General features: G+C 39.9%; 1 protein-coding gene across 1 annotated transcript in view; it reads right to left on the bottom strand.

The window, feature by feature from the left end:
* TRPC3 (transient receptor potential cation channel subfamily C member 3) overlaps positions 1 to 24,050 on the bottom strand; it is a 64,965-nt gene that overhangs the window by 6,606 nt on the left and 34,309 nt on the right. Inside the window, exons 4-10 of the mRNA XM_034772683.1 lie at positions 18,399 to 18,563; positions 14,125 to 14,341; positions 12,471 to 12,704; positions 9,157 to 9,421; positions 8,360 to 8,555; positions 5,033 to 5,242; positions 3,019 to 3,102 (exon numbers count right to left, since the gene is read on the bottom strand). Coding sequence (XP_034628574.1) covers positions 3,019 to 3,102; positions 5,033 to 5,242; positions 8,360 to 8,555; positions 9,157 to 9,421; positions 12,471 to 12,704; positions 14,125 to 14,341; positions 18,399 to 18,563 — 1,371 coding nt within the window. The remainder of the gene's footprint in view (positions 1 to 3,018; positions 3,103 to 5,032; positions 5,243 to 8,359; positions 8,556 to 9,156; positions 9,422 to 12,470; positions 12,705 to 14,124; positions 14,342 to 18,398; positions 18,564 to 24,050) is intronic.

Here is a 24,050-nt window from a genome sequence, read left to right on the forward strand (position 1 = left end):
CACGAGGTACTGAACTCTGATAAGCCACCAACCCCATCCTAAGCACTTTATGTGTGCCTACAGGTCAGCTCTAGATCAAGAGTAAAAAGTATCTGGACATAGGAGCAATCTTTTAAATTGACATATATGCTTGGATTAATCTATGGGGATTGCTGTTTGACATTAACTAGCCATAAATTTTTCACTGTGATTGATCTTGGCAAGCCTGAATATATAGTGTGTTGTGACCTTCCTTTAGGATTTGTTTCTTTAGTTTAATGTATGTACCAAATGGGCAAAAACTTCAAACACAACTATTTTAAAAAAACGTTTAAATACACTGAAGTCAGATCATTCAGAATTAGGACTGATCATCCTGTTTACCACTCCATCCCTTTAACTCATATATGATTGTCCATGGGAAAAGGTTAGGGTTGCAATATCCCCTAAGTTTTCAGCATTACCTCTCAATTGTAGGGGTTTAATTCTGCCCCTTCACAGTAATTTTTTTTGCAGCTGAATTCACTTTATCATTATCTATGGCAGGGGTTCTCAGACGTTTTCATCATGCGAGTCACAATTTAACAGGAAGATTGTCTTGGGGTCACCCTCCTGCCCATTCAGATCAAGTGGACTACCACTTCTCACACACACATGGCATTAGCCATCTCCTCTCCCCTTCATGATTGCATAATATGCCTGTGACAACTACAGCAATTGCTTACAGGGTTAAGTAATATTACAGAAGGTATTTAATGAATTTTTAGCTGCTTTTATTTCAGTTTGGCAGCTGGAAACAAGAAAAAAAATGTCAGCACAATGTGACTAGCTAGCAAATGCTTCCACAAACCACCAGGGATTTATGGACCACAGTGTGGGAACTAAAGCTGGCTGGAAACTGGAATTCCAAATCGGTGATAAATTCTGAAATTTAAAGCAAGTTTTTGTTCTAAAACAGAACAAAAGACAAAGTTCCAAAATTTCCTGCAGAACAGGAAATCCCAAATTTCATTTAGAAAGTCAAAATGACATTTTGGTTAGACATTTTTTAAATGTTTCCACGGCTCCTTGAGCACCTCACAATCCTGCCAGCCCACCAAATAATAAATAACTTTTAGTTATTATTTATTTTTTCAGCACCTTGCTGTCTGTCAGTATCACTCAGTGAGGAAATGTGCTCCACTCTGCTTTTCTACCCTTTGTTTCTCTTCCTTTCTTATTCTCTGTTCTCATTTTCTCTCCCTCTCTGTCTTTGTGAGTTTCCTGTCCTCCATGCACTTCCTTCCCTGAAGAAAAACTCATTTCCTGCTTTCCTATGGGATTCACTGCCACTCCCTTCTCCATTCTATAAACCAAAATGATCAGCAATGAAATCGTTAATGTTAACATTGACATATCATCATTGGGCTTCAAAGCTGACACTGGGACAAGGGAGTTTACACCTCTACGTTATTATGTAAAGCTGTTGGCAGCCTCAGGAAGACAGCACTGTCTCAGTTATACTTGATTCATATTTGAAAGGTCATCTTTGCAACCATGAGGACTAGAAACTCACCTTTTTTCACAATAAACTCTGCATAGTCTAAGTATGTCCTTTGGCATAAATGTTTTAAGCAGGCAGGATCTGGCCGTTGGGCCATATTTTGGACACCCCTACTGCAAGGGCTCCTTTTGTGCACTCCTGTTGTTGCCCTACTCATATCTGTGGCTATGCAAGTTTATTTACTGATATATAGCCTAACCTAACCCCTACAGATTCCTAAAGCCCCTTTCACAGGATCCAGGGCCGGCTCTAGGCACCAGCGTTCCAATCATGTGCTTGGGGTGACACTTTTCAAGGGGTGGCACTTGGGGGTTTTTTGTTTTTTTTTGCTTCGGCGGCGACACTCCAGCATTTTATTTTGTTTTGCTTGGGGCGGCAAAAAACCTGCAGCCGGCCCTCACAGGATCTGCTTAGTGTGCAAAAGATTCACCAGTAGGGGCCAGAGCAAATATTCTTCCCTTTCTGAGCTGTATGAAATGGTCTTTGACAGGTTCCACATCCTAGCAGAAGGAGCCACCCTGTCCCCCCACTTCTCTCATAGAATCATAGAATCATAGACTTTAAGGTCAGAAGGGACCATTATGATCATCTAGTCTGACCTGCACAATGCAGGCCACAGAATCTCACCTACCTATTCCTGTATCAAACCTGTGCCTGAGCCATTGAAGTCCTCAAATCATGGTTTAAAGACTTCAAGGTACAGAGAATCTTCCAGCAAGTGACCCATGCCCCAAACTGCAGAGGAAGGCGAAAAACCCCCAGGGCTTCTGCCAATCTGCCCTGGAGGAAAATTCCTTCCCGACCCAATATGGCGATCAGCTAAACCCTTAGCATGTGGGCAAGACTCACCAGACAGACACCCAGGAAAGAAATCTGTAGTAACTCAGATCCCACTCCATCTAACATCCCATCACAAGCCATTGGGCAAAGACGAATTAATTGCCAAAATTAGGCTATCCAATTATACCATCCCCTCCATAAACTTATCAAGTTTAGTCTTGAAGCCAGATATGTCTTTTGCCCCCACTACTCCCCTTGGAAGGCTGTTCCAGAACTTCACTCCTCTGATGGTTAGAAACCTTCGTCTAATTTCAAGTCTAAACTTCACCCTCCATCTCCAGGACATTCAAGCATCACAGAGCACATGTAATCAGAAAGAACCTCTAAAGAAAGGAAGAGAAGATAATATCAACCCAGTGCTCTCTGGATCTTTCCCCAGAAATTTGCTTCTGTCACTTGCTGCACAGGCTGTCAAAATGGTCAGATCAAGGAAAGGCCTATTGGAGAACTAGTTTTAAATGTTTCAAATGATGGGGCTTGAAAAACAAGCTACAAGTACTGTGCGCACACAGCAGCAGCAGCAACAATATGCTTCTCTGATTGCCGAGATAATTCTTTTTCATCTTGGGAAGACTCAGTGTATTTGAAGCACAGAATTCTGTTAGTATCCTCACATTATCACAGTGCTCTAAACTAGAGCCCACTGAATTCCTTACCTGATAGCGTGTTGGCTGATTGAGAATGCTGTTAAAACTGTGCGATTCGAAAACCCTTGAGTTAGATTGAGTGACGAGGTTTAACTAGGAAACAATAAAGCTAAATTAGAACATATTCTATGGAATTCACAGCTACTATAATCCAGCTTCATCTTTTTTCCATATGACATAACAGAATAATATGGCAGTAGCGCATCATTTCAGAATATTGTTTTCAGAAAACATTGAAAATAATTTGGGCCCAAACTCAGCAAAGCACCTAAGCATGAGTTTAATTTCAAGTATCTGCTTAAGGCCATCCCTATTCAGCAAATCACTTAAGCATATACTTCAAGAATGTGCCCAAGTCTCATTAAAGTCAAAGCATGGGCATATGTGTTTTGCTGAACCATGGCCTTGAGGAATAATAATAATGTATTTGGAAAACAGTTCACCATCAAGTTATTAGTGCAGCAATAAACTCTTGTAATAGCTATCAGAGTCCAAATACTTAGAGTTTTATAGCTCTGGAGTAGAAAGAGAAGGGAAAAAGGGTTGTGGAAAGATGGTCTTGTGGCTAAACCATAAGGTTGGGGATTAGAAGATCTGAGGCCTCATTTATAGCAGTGGGAATTAGGAGTTACAGCAGTGAAAAACTTGTGGAGATGAGAGGAGAATCAGACTCTTGGGATCTATTACTGGCTCTGCCATGAACTTCCTGTGTGACCATTTAAAGTCATTTAAAAGTGACCATTAAAAATATAGATACAGATAGATACACACACACACACTCTATTTTGTTTCTCTGTGATGTATAAAGAAAGCCTGAGTGTTTTTATCATAAAAGAAACAATTCTGATTAATTTTTTTTTTTTTTACATTATAAGTTCAGGTTTTACCTATCTTGAAAGACTTTCTGAAGACTGGAGTACTAGTGAAATGAGGACATTACAAGAGACCACAGAGTGACAACCCAGTAATTAGGAGGGGAAAGGTTTTTTAGCTAAACTGTTTCAAACTACTTTTGGGGATATGTGTGGGGTTTTATTTATTTATTTATTTACACACATATTTAACTCCAGTGCCCAAATAATATGAAGGTAGAGAGATATCTTTGTTAAAGATTCAACACTCCTGACAGGTCACAACAAACAGAAGTTTCAGGAAGCCCTTCATCAAAACCTGCAAAGACCAAACTTGACATTTCCCATATTTTATAAAGTAAAAAGCAACCAAAATATATGACTTTAAAAAATATTCTTTCAATCATTCTGTATACCTGGTAAACCATCAAAAAAGGCTATGATCCTAATTTATAAAAAAATCCTTTGAAGGTCACTTTTAACCTCTCTGTGTCCCTTGTACCCATCTGCAAAATGGGAACAATAGTTATCTACCTCACAGGAGTGTTGCAAGACTGAATTTATTGCTATTTGTAAAGAACATTTCAGATGCTCTGAGTGAAGATGTTAGGGAAGCGCTAGATATTATTATACCACAAAGGCACAATTGTCCCTCATCCCTGTCAGGAACATAGCTTTTGGTAGTAAAGAAGTTTGGGAAATGGTATACTATATAGCTGGCTAAACTTGCCCCTTCACCTATTCTGGTGATGAAAGGAAAAGTTAGCTTTCCAGATCTTCCAGTCTTTTACCCTTAAAATACATGAAAGTCCACCAGTGGCATCTTTCTGGATAAGGCTGAAGACTTCTTTGTTTACTATTTAGGGCATTTCTTGCGGGATTTTATTTTTGTTGTTTGGTAGTTGGCGAGGAATGATGTTTTTGTTGGGTTATTTATGCTTTCAGTTATATTTGGTAAAGGGACCTTGCTGCCTTGCAAAACTGTATCATTTTACTTTGCTTTTGTGCTGTGCTTAAAAGGTATCTGGTTACAGCACTTTAAAAATAAAATGCTTGATTAATTATGGTACTATCCTTCACAAGTACAAACTATCCCCTAAGATTTAAAGGAAAGAAAAGAGCTAGGAGGCAAACACATTTATCCAGTGCAATGAAAACATTTTAAGACCTACCCTAGATTTGGAGTTACTCATCCCTATTTCAGTATCTTTCTGCAGTCTTCTCCTCCTGCACTTAGAAAAGCTGATGATCCTCATGATGAAATAGAAAAAAGACTTGGGGCTTGGTACAAGACTGAATGGTGGAGGTAATGTTTTTCCATCATCAAAGTAAGATAACCAGAGCTTAGAGCGAGCAAACTTCCACTCCACATCACTGTCATCCTGCGTTGGAAACAAAAAGATGTCTACTTTGTTTTACTTAACTTTAGGTTTCATACAATTCAAGACTCTTTCAAAAGTAGTTTACCTTAAATAGCTTCTCTTTTTGTTTTATACAGAAATGTGATGAACTTGTTAGTGTCAATGATTCCCAACTGAAATGCAGCTGCGTTATCAAGTCTGTTTTAACTTAATTCCTGCTGTGTCTATTTACGTGGGCTTTTTATGGTCATATTTAGTTGAAGCATGCAAATAGTTTTAAAAAGTGTCATATCTGCAATGAGTGAAAACTGAAATATTAAGGTCCTGCTATTAAAAGAGAAAGTTATTTAATAAAAGCAAGTATTTTCTTCCTTAAATTTAATGCTGAAATGTGGTGCCATGCAAGTGAGGAAATAATAGTGTTGCCTTTTGGGTAGGCATAGTGTGAGCAGTTAACATGCAAGCCTTTCCACACAGCCCTGCCGATGAACATTAATTTTGATCTTCTTTTGATGGTTAACCCAGTATCATTTTTTTTAATTGGCATCCATGGGAAGGAATAAGCAAACAGATTTTGTGCCCAGACTGGTAAAATCTCATGGCAGTTTTGCGAGCCTCAACTAACTGAAATTTGAACACATTCTCCAAAGATGAAAAGTTAGTTTATTTGTTTCCAGATTAAATTTAATCCTAAGGAATATAAAGTATCAGAAATGCATGTGCAAAACATGTTTTGATTTTTCTCCTTTTATTTTAAAATTTTAAGTCAATTTATTACTCATCAAAAAATGCCAAAATTATAGCCCTGGATACTGCAGCCCTGCATTTATCCACAGAATAGGTAAAGTTTTCCCATTATATCCTGCCAAGGTGAACTGCAGGGACCTCTAAACTAGGTGTGATGGCATAGTTCATTCCCCATGGCAATACATTTGGGCCTGTCTGCTGAGATTGCCAGCCAGAGTATCATTGCCAGTCATGATAGTGGTTTGCATAATTTGGGCTCTTGTCTAGAAAGGGTTGACTGAAATCATCAATTCCATTTAATATAGGTCAAGAGCCAGCAGATACTAAAACCTCTCATGATCTGGACCATAAATATGTGAGTAGGGAGCAAAGAATAGACCCTAAAGTTTGGATGTTTCCATCATATTTTGTACAGAGTAAATCATCTTAGAATTTCCCAAAAAAACTATTTGCACATAATTTTTACGTACTTTCTGATATCACAAAAGCAAGATGAAATTTTGCTAAAACTGTTTTTGTACTGCCACAGATTGATTGGCATCTTAAATATACTTTTGTCTTTGTAAGCAATCTGGTTTTGACTTTTAAAACCAGTAATCTTCAGCAGTTTGGGTGTGTCTTTCTTTCCTTCCTTTTCTTGCACAGTATTTGAACGGTAAGCACCTTTAATTAATTTAAAATTAATTAATTAATTTAATTAATTAAATTCTGAAATGAAGTTACACCTCTACCCCGATATAACGTGACCCGATGTAACATGAATTCGGATATAACGCGGTAAAGCAGCACTCCGGTGGATCAAAGCAAGTTCGATATAACGCGGTTTCACCTATAACATGGTAAGATTTTTTGGCTCCCGAGGACAGCGTTATATATCAGGGTAGAGGTATATTTGCAGTCCCAATGAACCCCAAATAAAGCACCTGGCTGAGATGAAATAGCTATTCATAATTTTGAGAACTCATTCTAATTTAAGATAAACTGTAGGTATTAAAAATCTGCCACTCTGCAGGTGTGTGTGAGTGCAGCCACTAAATTTTCAGGGCACATGGCAATGTGTAGCTAAGATTAGAATCAAGTTTTAAATATTGTACTGAAAGCAGAAAAACGGTGCTTACACTTCAGACTGAATAATTAAGCTTGAAATAGCTGTTAAATGTGATTTAGTCATCAGAACACTCTTACACGAAAATCTTTGCTTATGTCATGCATTAGCATAGTGCGTAAACCTAAGAAAATGTATGTATTAATGAAGCTGAAGTATCTAACACATCTATGTTTAGTTAAAAGGTTTGGGGAAAATGCACTAGCGAGCCAATTATCTTTATGGAATACAGTAAAATCCATCTAACCAGCACCGAAGGCCTGTCCATCCAGTCAAATGTACTGTGTTCAGGAAAAGGTGTTATGAAACGTTTAAAAAGTAAGAATTAGGGGATCAACTAGCCATGTGCTAAAATTGTCTGCTCAATAGCTCTGCTGTCTATTGTATCCCATCCTTCATTTGAAAGTTTGTTTAAGTTGTACTTTTTTTGGGACAGACCTTTACTGTTTGTACAGTGCTTACCATACTCTCATGTCTGTATAAAGGTAATGAACTATACTATCTGTCCAGATCCTGGGAGGTCCCAAACAGCTTGGCTTGTTTGCCAGGTAGAGCCAAATCCTCAACCCAGTTTTTCTAACATGTCTGCAGGCAGAGGACCAGATTGGCAGGTATTAAATGGCTGTAGAACAAATGTAGTAGGGGATCATTAAGCTACAGGACTCAGCTGCCAACCATAGAAAGAAGGAAGAGGGGGATTCTGATTGGAATTGCATTCACACTTGCATTGTCACTGATACTGCTTCCATCCAGAAAAGAGTTGAAATTTGATTTTGTTTGAATTCTTCTTTGGACTCTGGGTTTTTACTGGGCTATATCATTGTGTAGAAATATGTTTATAACACAATTTGATACTATTCACAGATTAAACTACATGGTGACATGGTAAAGCATAACTTTACTGTCTAGACAGGCCCTTAAACATGGTTCTACCAAAAAAAGTTTTGGCCTTTCAATGCTAGTAACCAAACCCAGACTGGGGGGGGGGGGGGGGGAGAGATTAAACCATGTTTTTCACTGATGGTTCAAAGTACTGTTTAAATAAGGTGTAAATGACTTGTTCTCACTCTAACTTCGACTTTGTAATATTTTGTAGCTTTTTTCTCTCTAAAGTTGTTATGAAATAAGCCATTATCTCCTAGCACAGTGTTTTCTTGTGAGCTTCTTTAACTGGGGTAGTCCCTTTACTGATACTTATTTCCATCAGAATGTGCCCATTAAAAGGATTCTAGTGTCCTTTTAAAACATAACAAAAGGGAGAGATACCTTAGAGAGAGAGACCTTACCTCAATTTCTTGGTACGAGCTGTTGATCATAGCAATCAGCATGTTGAGCAGAACTACAACCATTGTTACATTGTATATGCCATACAAAACATAGCCAATATTCTCTATGAATTTATGATCATATTTGAGGACAACTGAAGTCACTTCAGATAAACCAAATATTGACCAAAACAAGGTCTTGAAACTTTCTTCAACTCTGTATGAAAGAATCGAGAGGAATGTTACTAATTATATAATAAATACACAGTTCTTATGACAAATTTAGTAAATAACCTCAAATTTCTGTCTGTGATTTAGATTTTAAAGTTTTGTAAGGGATTTTAGTGTAGATGTTTAATCAAAACAACAAATACAAAAAATATTTTTTCACAGAACGTTTGATTTCTTCCCATCTTGATTTGACTATACTGGGAGCAGAGGGCACTCAACATCTCACAAACTCAGGCTATGTCTACACAACAGAGATGATATCAGCACAGCTATGCCAGCATAGCTCTGCCAGCACAGTCCCACCAGTATAGTCCTTAGAGCAGACACAGCCTATACCAACAGAATGAGTTTCTCTGTCAGTGTAAAAATGCCACCTCCCCAAATGACATTAGCTACATCGATGAAAGCACTCTTCGGTCGACATAGCTGCATCTACACCAGGGGTTTCGTTGCCATAACTGTGTTGGTCATGGGGTGTTTTTTTTCACATATAGCTATGCCGATATAACATTTCAAGCCTCAGGCCTCTAGCGGGTAATGACTAAAATTTTGTATTTCCTTTTGCTTAAGCACAACTTCATACTTACGTTGTAAAAGCAGAGTTTACTTTAGCTCCAAGGTAGTAGGAGTAGAGTATGAACATCCCAATCATAAATGCAAAAAATACCATAATAAAAAGGACCATAAACTTAAAAATGTCCTTTACAGTCCTTCCAAGGGAAATCTGCAAGGGCCCAAAGCTCTCATTTGCAGGCAGGATATATGCAATCCGAGAGAAGCTAAGCACAACAGCTATTGCATAGAGACCTTCAGATATTATCTGTGGATCAGATGGGAGCCATTTGTCTCTGGCTGGAACACATGAAATAAAAGGGTAAATAATTGAGTTTCTTACTTATCACCATGTTTAGAAAAATATAGCTATAGATGGGGAATTGTCATGCACATATCTGTATCTAGTAAGGACAAACATTTGTGGAGTCTAATAGCTGATGTTGTATTACAATTAGTTTTTAAGTTATAAATGAAGAATTTGAAATGTATACTTTTTCAGTGGAAGTTATAATGTAAAGAGACATGAGGATCTCTTCTAATAGTGTGTGTATTTACCTCTCTATTGGTAGTTAAGCATGAAAATTAATATGAGGATAAACCCTACCATAGTATGATTTTTTTATATTATTACATATAACAATTATAGATTCTATAATAATTAAAATCACTACTAATATTTGCATGTTTCTGTGCATGATAAAATTTTCCAAAATAAAATTAAAACATAGTAGTATTCTTATATGTACCTAATCTTTATTTCTCTTTATTTAATTTGTTTAGGTATCTATAACAGCTAAATAGGACCACTAATCATTATTCAGTCTTTCCTGAGTCTGGACGCTATGTCCCAGTCCATTTTTGTTTAACAACAATAATTATTTTGTATTTAAATTGTATCAATGACTAAAGACCGCTGCTTTAATAAGATATAACCACACATATGTTCTATAAAAAAGTTATTTTGTAGGTTAAAAATCATAAAATATCCATAAAAGAGTAATAATGACATCATAAATAAGGACAGTAAAATAAATATTTAATACAAAAACTTTTTAGAGAAAAATTAACAGTGAATTATGTGGAAATAAATACAATATTAGCTTTTTTTCAGTAACATGTGTTAATATCAGGTCAATATCACCAAAGGTTGTGGGGTGTTTTTTGGTTGGTTGTTTTGTTTTTTAATTAAGGCAATGGAAAGGCTAATAATTTATTAGGCGTTATCATATGCAGGATTGAATCAGTAGCAGTGTATGAAAGCGGCAGGAGGGTGGTTTGGTTTTTTTATGGAAAGCCAGGAGTGTTGGCTGAGGAACAAATTTAGTTTATTGAGTGCAACAGGCTATTTAGGTTTTTGTTACAATTTTCTCACCAAAAAAACAAGAGAGAGGAGTCTCCCCCTTATACCCATCAGCCCAGTTCAAATCCCCACTGTTCCTGATTCAGAGCAAGGACTTGAACCCAAGTCTCCCAGGTGAGGGCCCTAGCTACTGGGCTAAGGTAGCCTTGAAGGATTAGACAGGACTGTCCCTAGGGGGCGTGCATGGCCTGGGACAAATTAGCCACCGCCGGCTTGGGGGCCCCGCTCTGCATTGGCGGCTGGGCTGGATCCAGCCTGGTGCTGGGCAGCCTGCTGCTGCTGGCAGTTGCTGGCACCAACTGCGGGACTATTGTTGGCCATAGTGCCATGGTAGCTCAGGCCTCCGTCCGGGGCTCATTACAGCGAAACATGGGCAGCTGAGCCGGGCGCTGTCTCCGCTAAGACTGTGGGCGTGGGGCAGCAGCCAGGACCCCGGGCGTGTGGGGCGGCACCCAGGAGCCCAAGGGTGCTGCAGTACCCTCCGCACCCCTAGTTCCCACGCCGATGTCTTCCGGGACCAACCACGCTGGCCAATCGCACCGACCCATGGGGCCTCCCCAAAAGGCAGGGCCCAGAGCTGTCACCTCAATTAGCCCTACCTAAGGGACGGCTCTAGGATTAGATTGTTATTGGTAAACACTGGTCATCATACACATGCAAACAGACAAAAAATATTTCCATCGATAATAATTAAAATGAACAAACAGGCAAGTAAGAAAAATGCTGCTTGAGAACTTAGAGTCAAAATCCAATAATTTAGACTTGTGAATTAGGCTTGTTACAAATGGACAAGTGAATGAGCAGTAAAAACAGATATGATATGTTGATTTAAAGATATTTATGTTGTATATTTTGACATCTGATGTTGACAATTTGTTTTTTAATGGTTTATAAAGCTTTAACGCTTTGAATTGCAACATCTACTGTCATTAAACATTTGTCTGATCCCCTCATAATTTCATGCAGCTGTGAAAATTTTAATAGATCAAAGTCTAAAAAAATTCTTAAAAATACACAGCAATATTATCCATCAAAATTATAAAAATCAAAATTTGCCAAACCTAGATATAGGATATTTTTTGAGAGGGGGTTCTCAATTTCACCTGTTGAAGCTGTTCCTCCCTTATAAAATGCTTAAGCATTCATTGGACCAGAAAGAGGATGAGAATGACTCTCTAGCCCAGTGGTTAACGCACTCACCTAGAAGACCCAGTTCTAGACCCGGCTCCAGTGAATATTTAAGTATTTTATAGAAAGTGGAACAGCTTTGACAGGAGAGACTGAGAGAAACCCACTCTAAAAAATACCCTATGCCCCAACACTCAGCTGGGAGACCTGGGTTCAAATCCCTGCTCTGTATCAGGCAGACTTGGGGTTTTAATTTGTGCCTGACATCCCACGTGAGTGCTCCAACCACTGGCTATAAGGAGGATGGCACTATATCCTCAGCTGTGTTTTGTGTGGGGCCCAATCCAGAAGGCAGCCTCTAAGCATGCCTACCAGATTAGGCTCCACAGAAGAGATAGGTGAGGGAGTTTTTTGCATGTCCACCAACAGAAATATAGGCACCTACAGGGTTAGCTGGCAGCTGAGCAGAGTGTTTTGAGGATCTAAATTTTGGACTTAGGTACCTAAAGTGGCAATAAGGCACCTAAATCTCTTGTTGAATCTAGCCCTAGGGGTCAAATTTAGCTCTGGCATAAGCAACTGCATGGACTTCATGGTTATGCCCAGTTAAACCTGAGCTGAATTTGGCCCTATTTTGTTTAGTATTAGTATGCCAATACGTTATTTGTTAAACTGATGGTCACAACAAATACTGTTTAAAAAGCATAAAAAATAAAAACAAATGGGCAGAAACCTTAAGGTAAATATTATGAAATCAAATAGTTGTAAAGGGTTTCTATTTATGCCTAACAGTCCTAACACTGTCCCTTTATATGAGTGTCCACTAATTTACTACTTGAAAGTAACATTCAAACTCACCGTAAGTAAAATACTCTATTTCGGGTGGAAGTGTGACTACGGAGAGGTCACTCTCCTCAATGTAGTTGTCCACATATTGCTGTGCTTTGGTGGCCTGCAGAAATGCTAGGAGCCTGGCTGTGAAAGCAGCTATGAAAATGGACAACATCCCAAAATCCAGAACATTCCACAGCTGCAAAATATATTCCCTGGGTCCTTCTAGCCAGAGCTCTTTGCATTCTGACCACATCATACCTGCAACAAGAAAGAAATAGAGCCAGTTTGGTCACAACTGAGAATCATTTAACTTTCCCTCCCATAAAATCAGGATTCACCAGGAAGGCACTGAAGTACACATTTTCAGTATTACAGGGTTGCTACCTATTTCAACTTTCCTGGGGCTGTCTTTAGGGCCAAAGCTCAGTCATCATACATTGGGGCTGCTACATTGTAATATAATGACTTCACAGTGCAAACATCATGACCTCTCAATGTGATGTTTTTGTTACAGAAGGATATCTTTTAAAAGTGGAAGGATAACCCTACCAGTGCTCCTCTCCCATTTCACTTAATAACATACATAAAATCTCAAACAGGCTGGCAGATGATCAGGCAATGAAAAAAAAGTCTAGTAACAAAAACTGAGTCATTAGCTCTTTAACACTGAAAGAAGCTGTGATTTCCTCCAGTGCTAAGTAAGCACTAATTAGCTAATGCATTAACATCGAGCCATGGAAACACCTGACCTTCTGGCATATACAACGGCATAGACTTTGTGATCTTGTTTAAAATAACCAGTTTATGTTGTCAAGTATCAGAGGGGTAGCCGTATCAGAGGGGTTTACAGTCTGGATCTGTAAAAAGCAACAGAGAGTCCTGTGGCACCTTTAAGACTAACAGATGTATTGGAGCATAAGCTTTCATGGGTGAATACTCACTTCATCAGACGCATGCGTCTACATTCGTCATGCGTCTGACAAAGTGGGTATTCACCCACGAAAGCTTATGCTCCAATACAACTGTTAGTCTTAAAGGTGCCACAGGACTCTCTGTTGCAGTTTATGTTATTACACTATTGTATCAGTGATATTACACCAGTCCTATTACATTCTGAAAGCTATGATATTACTGATATGATATCTATGATATTACACCAAACCTGGGTTTCTGCCACAAATGCCAGGATTTCTGAACATTGTAGTAGTATCATTGTGAGTCATTGAATTTTTCATTTATTATACAGTGATACAATCTTCCTCCTCTGAAGAACACAGCTGGCCATTTTACTCTTGCAAATATGTGGAAAATTACTCATTTTACAATGTTAAATAAAATTGTTCATTACACTGAACATAAGAAGACATGTTGATGATGTTCACTTAACTGAGACAGCTCTTACTGAAAGCAGAAGAAACTAGAAACATGCTTTTCCTACCCATGGCACTTTTGTACACCCGGGGCTGCATGAAGGGCAGTGTGGATCTGCTTATGCCAATTGTTGGCGCCGGAAGTTTTCCTCTGGGAGCCACTGTAGCCCCTGAATACCACTGGAGCCATATCCACGGCTGCATTGGGGGGGGTCAGCATTTGGGCCTCGCGTTTTTCTTTTAGAATGTCTATCTACACAATACATCTGTCATGGAATTGGAGTGAAGCAGTAATATTCTATACTTACCAAGCACCCACACCATGATCAGCATCTCTGTCCAAGTGAACTGGGTAGTTTTCACCCTAAAGATCTGTTTAGGGTAATCAGTAACAGTGACATTTGGGAGGGTTGTGATGCCTTCAAATCTGTCTGAGGCATTGAACACCAGTAGGCCCAAGAAAATAATGAAGGATGCTGCATGTGCCACAAATTTCATAAATGGGCTGCGGAGAATTTTTCCAAGCTGTGAAGGCAAAACAAAACCAGTCCCTCATTTTTAAAAAAGATACATCATTTCCCTTGCATCATACAGCTCAGAAGCATAAAGAGGCACTTACAGATAATGGTGGACTAGAATTAAAGTACCCACTATTGCTTAGGGATACCCTTTAAGTGCACTGAACAGTCATGCAATGGTATCATTCCTGACAGTAGTCTCAAGAAGGCAACCCATACAGGATGATGTTCTGTCAGTCAGCATTTTTGATGCTCCATAATCACATAGAAGACAATGTCTGCAGAGTATCCTCTCTGGAATTACATCCACACCATGTCAGCATTCACTACTTTCAGAGAGGACCTGATCTAATGCCCATGGAAGTCAATGGAGAGGTGGATCAGGCCCAGGGAAAAGTGGATAACAAAATATCTTCTCTACCAACAGGGAAGATATTCAAAGTTTTCAGGGCATTATTAGTTTACCTATGATAATTAGCTGTATCGAGTTCAGCAAATCAGAACATCAAAGCACTATTTATATCATGCCTGAGGAAAAGTAGACTCTTCTCTGGATGATGTATTCAGAGCATAAAATATCCCCCAGATCAAGACTTTTTAAAAAAATAATTGAAAAAATTTACACAGCAACAAAGTAAAGTAAAACGAGTTCAGAAATATTAACATGTTTAAATGAATTCATCTGGATTAAAAGAGCACTCTGTGGGCTAGAGAGTGGCTCTATTAATGTTGCTGCATTTGGGGTGGGTGGAGGTGCATTACAACAGTGGCAGTGGCCAGCAGCAGTCTTCCTGCAGAAGATAGAGGAAGCAGCACACTTCAGGGAAGCTGAAGGGAAAGCACTCTGGAGCTGCATTTGCTACCTCCTGTACAAAGAGGGAGCAAGTGATCCCATTTGCACTAGCCCGGTGCCACAAGCCAGTGTGGTAAGGGGCAGGGCCATTGCTCACCTTTTCTGGAGGGATTCTACTGCTTACCTCGGGGGGGGGGGGGTTCTTGTACCTCTGTTGGTGCTGTGACTCCCCAGTTTATGCACTCAATGAGTGCCAGTGAAAGGGTTCTTGGGGGATGGGCATTCTTTCCCCCTAACCTCCTGTAATGCACCCACAAAAGAGCAATCAAATTCTGGCCCAAAGACTTCGGGTAACTATGGACCAGTGTGTCATTTAGATGTTGGCCTAAAGTGGAGACTGTGCAGAGATGCAACCACCCCACACCATTGGGAAATCCAGGAGGGACTGCATTTTAGGAAATACAGTTTCTACCAGTTTCCTCTCCCAGCTTCCTTCCAACCCCTTTTGAAGTGAATAGCACCCTTGGGGATATATGCACGGAGCAGTCTCTGAAGACCCCTGCGTGGAAGGACTACTGTTACCCCGTCCTTTCATGAGATATTGCATGGTTAGTGGTGGTCAGAACTTCTTGCCTCAACCCCTGCACAGTCTCTCAAAGATGCAGGAATTATCTGGCTCCCCAAATATAGCAAGGGAGTAATACTAAGTTAGTTCAAACATATCAGTTGTATTCATAGGGACCATTGTGATCATGTGCTCTAACCCCTTGTATAACACAGGCCACTAAACTCCCCAAAATAATTCCTAGAGCATAGCTTTTAGAAAAACATCCAATCTTAATTTAAAAATTGCAGTGTTAGAGAATCTACCATGACCCTTGGTAAATTGTTCCAACGGTTAATTACCCTCACTGTTAAAAATTTACACCTTATTTCCAGCCTGAATTTGTCTTCAACTTCCAGCCACTGGATTGTGTTATACCTTTCTCTAATAGATTAAAGAATCCATTATCAAATATTTGTTCCTCATATAGGTTCATATAGACTGTAATCAAGTCCCCCCCTCAACCTTCTTTTTCTTAAAATAAATAGATTGAAATCCTTGAGTCTGCCACTGTAAGGCACGTTTTCTAATCCTTTAATGATTCTCTTGTGGCTCTTCTTGTAACCCTCTCCAATTTTTCAATAACATTCCAGAACTGTGGACACAGTATTACAGCAGCAATCACACCAGTGTCAAATACAGAGGAAAAATAACCTCTCTACTTCTACTTGAGATTCCCGTTTATGCATCCAAGGATCACATGAACTTTTTTGGCCACACCGTTGTACTGGGAGCTCATGTTCATCTGAGTATACACCACAACCCTCAAATCCTTTTCAGAGTCATTGCTTCCTAAAATTGAGTTCCCCATCCTGTAAGTATGGCCTACAGTCTTTGTTCCCAAATGTATATATTTTCATTTAACCCCATTAAAATGCATGTGTCCTTACACCTAGCTTACCAAGTGATACAAATCGCTCTATATCAGTGACCTATCTTCATTATTTATCACTCCCCCAATTTTTGTGTCATCTGTAAACTTGATCAGTGATTATTTTCTGTTTTCTTTTGGGTCACTTATAAAAATGTTGAATAGCATAGGGCCAAGAATGGTATTAATTATGACATAAGACAAAATATTATGTGAGATTTTAAAACCTCATCTGAAGTTCTGTACTAACAGCAATATCCTTTCACAAGAAAGCCAGTGAATTTAGTGAGTGAGGAGTCTGAAGTAGTTTCCCTATCTCATGGTTTTCCTGGACCTGAAGTCAGGGGTCAGATTCAGTGAGCTGAGCAGTAAAGTATGCACTAATTTGACATTCACTAGTTATACAAAGGACTTTAATAGCCCCTGTTTGTACCTGACCTTTATAAAGCATTTTTAAATTACAGTATTAAGCAGTTGATCTGTACGCCCAATACTTTGATTTCACATGAGCATTCAAAAACGGCCAAGTGTTTCTGTCAGTGGGAATTAAAGCTCCTGGAGAAATGTCATTTTTTCCATATCAGACATTAAAAAAAACTGATCATGAGTTTACATGACATCAGTCTACCACGCAGCTATAAGGGTTACCTTTACAACAGCTCATCAAGGGAAGTGACATTTCAGAAGATAATCTGAGTAACAATGATGCTATTTCATAAAGATTAATCTTTAAAATAAACAAATAAATAAATGACCAGGGAAAGAAAACATCAGTTTCCTTTTAAAAATGTATGGGGTGTGCAGAATCTTATCACCTCTTAACGGTGAACTGCAAAGCAAAATATAAACTCAAATGGAACACAGATTTCTGTGCTGGATACCCCATCTGAACGAGCTTGTGGGGAAGGGCCAGGAAGACATTACGCAAAGAAGTAAGTTCTAAATAAACTTTAAAAAAACCTTCTCTCTGTGAAATCCTCTTTTGTTCTTCCTGGTTTACTGAAGATATATCAGAATACATCATTTGGTTGACATCACACATATCATGGAATGAATGGATTTCAGTGAGACTGCTGGTATTTGTGTTGTGACATCATCTGTGAACCTAGAAACACCAGGATGATTTCACCGGGGAAAATATAAATGTGAAATGATTTGTTAAAAATGTTGTTCTCTTCTGAATGCCCCCACAGTGTGGTTAGAAAACTGTGCTTCATTTAAATTTTGCTTTGCAATTCACCTTTATAAGCAATCTGACCTAACAGTTTAGCAAAAACAAGTATTTCATTTAGGGCTCAATTCTGTACCATTGAAGTCAATGGTAGTTTTGCTATAGAATTATATGAGAGCAGAATCAGATCCCTGAGATGCCAGCTGAGAGGAACTGATATAGAGCTTTTTGGGCCACTGTAGGAAGTGGTCATTAGCAAAAAGTACATAGTACTTGTACAAGTTCAAGTGCATAGCTGGTATCATGGAGAGAATCTAACCCAAAATATTAAAACAAACATAAATATCATGGAGTCTGAGAGAGCTTACTACATATCTTAGTTCTCAAACACAATTTACTTGCACATAGAATAACATTTCCTCCTCATACTTGATCAATCTTATCCCCTCTTTAAAATAAGAGAATTTGGTTCAAGGCTGCGATTTCTAAAAAATCTGAATAATCAGTTAAAATTCAGGTGATACAAAACTAGGAGTGCAAGATTACGTTGAAGATGACAGTAACTGAAAAGGAACATCTGGACCAGTACAAGGTGTTTAATATGTAATTTATAAAAAATCTGTACCCTGCTACATGGTGCAATCCAGTAACCAATGGCAAGAAGTGGAAGGCCCAATGCAACAACCAGCACAACGAGACACTTGATAGCTATGGTCTGTTCCCGTAATCCTGACAGATTTTCATACCAGATAGTCAACAGCTGTTGCTGACAGTTTGGATGGGCCACAAACTGTAGATAAAAAGAAAGAAAATCGAGGTTCAATACAATTTATAATAAGAATTATATAAACATTACATGCAGGATTAGCAAATAAATAAATAAATAACAAGTATTAATTTAGATCTTTAAAAGCATGTTCTTTTTGTCCTTTCCTAACATTTTGGTTAATTTATAAATAAACAAAAAAGAGAAGGAATAGAAACTGAAGTGATGATCTGAATTAATGAGCCAAATTCTGCATTTGGATGCACATGTGGGCAGCGCTCATTAAATTTAACAAAAGCCTCACATCTGAGACCAAGTTTGGCTCTACAGATTATGGGCTAGCTCCTTCGGAGCTGAGTGCTCTCATGCGTTTTCACAAATTGCTCAGCCCCAGCAGACCAAAATTGTTCCAATCTATATGAAGTGTTTCTATGGATCCCAGAACTTTCAGATCTGAATCTAACTCACCTGTAACCCTGCCCCCTGCCACTCCCACACACAAAGCATCTAATTTCTTTTTGAAAACCTAATTACTTTTTGAAAGCATTAAGCACCTCTTTCACTAAATATCCCATTTTAAGTTTAAAATGGACTAAAACAAGAAATATAAATCAGCAAGATTATAATATAAGGTTTGGAACACTCCTACTGAGCAGCAGAAGCTATATTGTAATGTGTATTGTAGTGGCACTGTGTAATTATATTAGTCTCAACAAGGCATGATACCACTACTCATCTGACTTCTTGACAATATGGAAAGCAATCACAGGACTTTTCTAACAAAACATCCCAATGGAATGGAATTCTATGGAAAACAAACAAAAATTGCCACGATGTAATACAAGGAAATTCCATTTTGGGAATCTAGTGAAAAGCCACTCTCATGGTCCATAATGTTACCAGAACTCTCCGTTTACTGTGTTACATGCTTTGTTATAAATTATTCTAAACATTTAAAATAGATATCACAATCTATTATCATGTTTCCTCTGTTCTTACAGAAATTCATGATCTCAACAATATCTTAGCTGAAAGATACTATTAAATGGCGTAGTTTGATGGTCTTCCAAAAATGATTCTTTCTCTTGTATTATTTTAAAAATCAAAAGGTTCTTGAACATAGAGATTGTTACCACTATGCAGTTTTATGCTATAATTACATTTATTTATTAATTTACTAGTTTTACTGAGCTGTTATCATAACAACACCTTACAGAGGCTCAAATGAGATCTGAGAGGTGTATGTTTTAACTAAAAATACTAAAATCTATTCTTTTTAGTTACAGTAGATCATTTGATTTTGAGCAAATCTCTCATATGGGAGGTTTATTTTATTTTTGTCCAGTGCACATTATTTTTATTTGTTCATTTAGATTGCAGTCAAGTATCAGGGGGTAGCCGCGGAACCTGGGAGACCTGCCCCCCCCATCACCTGGCACTCCAGCTGCAGAGCGACTCCCCCGCTGTCCACCAGCTGCTACAGCCACCGGGGGACCCCCCAACCACTCCCCTACCGCCCCAACCGCTGGGGATCCCCTCCACGCTCCTGCTGCTCCAGCCAACGGAAGACCCCCGCACCGCCCCACAGCAGCCGCAACTACTGAACACTCCACCCCACGTCCCCCAGCTGTCAAGGGAACTCTGCCACACGCCCCAGCCACCACGAGATGCCTCCCCGGTTCTCCTGCGGTACCCGGACACGCCCCCTGCCCCCCAGCAGCTCCAGCCACCACGAGACGGCTCCCCTGTCTCCCGGCGGGCACCAGTCACACCCCCTGGTCCCCAGCAGTCCCCGCCCGACCCCCAGCGGGACACCCTCACTGGAGAAACCTCTACTACCACTGAGACCCCCGCTCCACAGGGGGCTGACGATGGCACCATCTACCTCACCTACCCCGTTGCCGCTGATGCGCTCATCTGCCCCATCTGCTCGCCGCCCCGACGTTTCCGCCTCCTCGGAGGAGTCACCAGGCACTTGAAGAGGTGCCATGGCAAATCCACCACCTTCAGCTGCGCCCTCTGCAACCTGCCCTTCGAAACGCAGAAGAGATGCAAGGCACACCAGGCCAGCTGCAAGAGAGCCCGTTCAGCGACAGCTCCGGTTCCGGCCTCTCGCCCTCCTGTGCCCCGGCCCGCTGCTCCCGCGCCACGTGGAAACGGGGCACCCCCGCCAACCGCCACCTTAAAACCCACTCCAACCCCCGAGCCGTTGGACCAGGGCCCCACCATCGAGACGGCACCTCCCACAGCAGGCAACGTTAACCGAGCCCCTGCCAGCTGGACACCTTTCACATCCACCCAGGTAGCCCGTAAGCTCTCTGAGCTGAGGCGTCTCAGTGCCCTCCCGACGCCCAACCAGCGCAACCCCATCCCAAGAAGGGTCAGCGCCCCGCCACGCGTGGCCGCCCGAAATCCTGCCCCCCGCGGAACCGACGCCGGTCCCCAGGCCACCCTACGGGCGCCAACTGCAGGAAGAGCCAATGCGACCCCTCAACCTGCACCGCGAACCCCGCCTGCCGAGGGAACGGGGTCCACCCCCCAGCCCACTCCACAAACTACTGCTGCCAGAGGAGTCAACGCCACCACCGGGCCGCAGCACCAGACCCCCATCGTCCGGCGGATCGGCCTGGTGGCCTCTGGGGCCATGCCGGTCGTCATGTCTTATGACAGTGGCCAGTGCCAGATACTTCAGAGGGAATGAACGTGCTCAAAAACCCCAATCGGAATTGGGACACCATAGTGTTACATGTTGGACAAACACATAAGGAGACATGGTCCCTGCCATAAAAGATCTCAGGTCAACATTTTAAAACTTGAGTGCTTAAAGTTATGCACCTAAATCCATATTTAAGCATTTAAATAAGAATGGCCTGATTTTCAGAGGTGCTGAGTATACACTGCTCTCATTAACTCTAAATCTTTAAAATCAGGCCACTTATTTAGGTGCCTGAATAATGAATTTATATGCCTAACTTCCAGACACTCAAATGTGTACATTTGGGATGGGATTTGCAAATCTTTCTGTGCTGGCCTAACTCCGATTGAGGTGAATAGTAAAACTCCCACGCCATTTCTAAGTGCTTTTGAAAATTCCACCCTTACGTTTTAGAATCTAAAAAGGCAAAAACTAGACAAAAGGTGAGGCAAAGATGTATAGCATACAAGTGAAGCGATCAGTGTCCTACAACGGACAGAAACAGACAGACAGAGAAATGCTATCAAGTTGAGTGTAGGAACTTGCTTCTCCCAGTTAGCTATTAATTATCACTGTTATTAATAAATACAACATTAGCACTGGGTTGCTTGTCAGATGCTATCATTCATGCAAGGTTTACTGTCTTGTAGTTTCCACAGCCTTTTTTTCCGTCTGTCAGAAAGTTTAATGGAAATAATACATGAAAGCTTTAGATCCAAAAGTGAGACATCCTATGGGATCTATTTCCTGTTAATGTACAGGGATTTTTCTTCTTTCAGGCACATTATATTTATCTGCAACAAGTAGATGCATGCACACATTACTTTCATTAGCATCAGTAAGAGATTCACATATACATAGAGAAGGGTATATTCACCAAAACGTAATTCTATATTGACAAGCTGTGACTAACTCTGCGTGGAGTACTGTACTTAATTCCATTTTAATATTTATTACAAATAAACACTGATATAAGAAATAGAAAATGTAGTATAAAAGAAAGACACTTGCATTTGTTTTGATAACTTTTAAGCTTTAGTCTATTAAAATCAGTTTTGTTTTGATTTTGTTTAAAAGTGAGTTTGTTTAGCACTGTTTTTTAAACCTTGACTTTGTGTTTCTATATTATTGTGAAGATGTACAGTAAGACTGCCATGTAGTGCAAGAGTGGTGTGAAGTTGTGCACAAGACTAAGCAGGGTGAGCACAAAAATAATAGCATCCTCATTGCTCTAAAACTGATTCCTTTTCTAGTTCTGGGCAAGTCTGACTTTTAAACTCAGTTTCTCCATTTGTAAAATGAAGATAATAAATAGCATTTATCTGAGACAGACTGTCTCACATGGTGTTGTGAAGATTCAATTAATGTTTGCCATGCACTTTAAAGATGAGAAGTACTATTCAAGAGCAAAGTATGCTTACTTTGTAATATTTATAAAGTAGTTAAATTGGCCAATACTTGTGTAACAAAGTAAGAATATTTTTAAATATTTTTATGAATCCTCTGTTTGCCTCAATTTTCCCCATACTTTACATTGCTACCCAGTTGGGAGAAAAGGATTAAGTTTGATCTCAGGGCGGACTAAGAGACATAGGTGTGTTACCTCCCTGTCTGGGTGCAATGAATAGAGTCATTAAGAAACTGGCCAAAACCATCCCATCTCAATAAGGGATCTAAAGAGACAATGCAAGCTCCAATGACTCCTGGATTGACACTCTCAAGAGGGAAGCTGAGCAGAGACCCCCAACTTGAAAACAAAGGACTGGGATGTGTGAGGTAGGAGAGCATAAGTGTGGTCACTGGAAGAAACTTGAGCTTTCTCGCACATGGGGACTGATTAAAGAGGAAGTCAGAAAGACAGAGCCTGAAAATGTAGTTCACTACAGATTGTCTGGTGAATTATGGCTTGACCAGAATGGACTATGCTTTAACCTTCATTTCTCTATGCTAACCTAAGGACTTCCTATGCTGTGTTCCACCTCATTAATAAATCCTACTCTGTTTTGAAAATGCTGTTTGGATGTCATTACAATACTGGCTGGGGTGCACTAGTCCCTGAAGAGTGTACAAGTCTCTATCAGGAGTCTCTCTCAGTTGGACTCACTGGGTAGAGCTTAGCGTGTGAAGCAGGGGTGCTGGAGCCCAGTAGCTCTCCCTAGGAAGTGGCGAGGCTGTATGGCCTACCCTGAAAGAAGAGTAAGACCCCTGGGGAGTCAGGCACACTAAAGGGGTTCCTCCAAAAGACTGTGCAAAAGCTGGGGCATAGCACAGATCCTGCCTATCTGTGATAGCTTGCCACTAAATTAGAAAATTATAGGAGTCTTCACAATTTTTTTAAATTGTTCTGATAACAACATACAGTACTCCTGTACGCACGCTAGCTAATTCTCTATGTAGCTTAGACAGATTGTTTCAGACTGCATTTTGCGGTTTGAACTGAGTTCCTCAAACTAAATCAATATAATGTAAGCATTGTACATCTACTTTACTACTTCTTCTTTACATCTTCATTCTCTGTTGAGATCATAAGGTACCATTCATTGTTGCTTGCCAACTCTCTTGCAAGCTAACTTCCACTTAATGTCAAATATAATTTAAAAATGCTTATAGTAAAATAGGGCAGGCTTCTTAACAAAAATTAAATCAAGAGGCAGGTAATGAAGACAAGGAAATCTTTCATCTCTTAGGGAGAAAAATGTTAATTTGATGCAGTGGCTTTAAACAGGGAAGTAATCTTCACCTTTTAATCCACTTTGCTAGAAAGAAAATTCTCTAAATATGCTGGTGTGTGACTCATGTGCCAACTAAATCACATA

Source organism: Trachemys scripta, chromosome 5, assembly GCF_013100865.1.
Source record: "Trachemys scripta elegans isolate TJP31775 chromosome 5, CAS_Tse_1.0, whole genome shotgun sequence".
In the NCBI taxonomy this organism is placed as follows: domain Eukaryota; kingdom Metazoa; phylum Chordata; order Testudines; family Emydidae; genus Trachemys; species Trachemys scripta.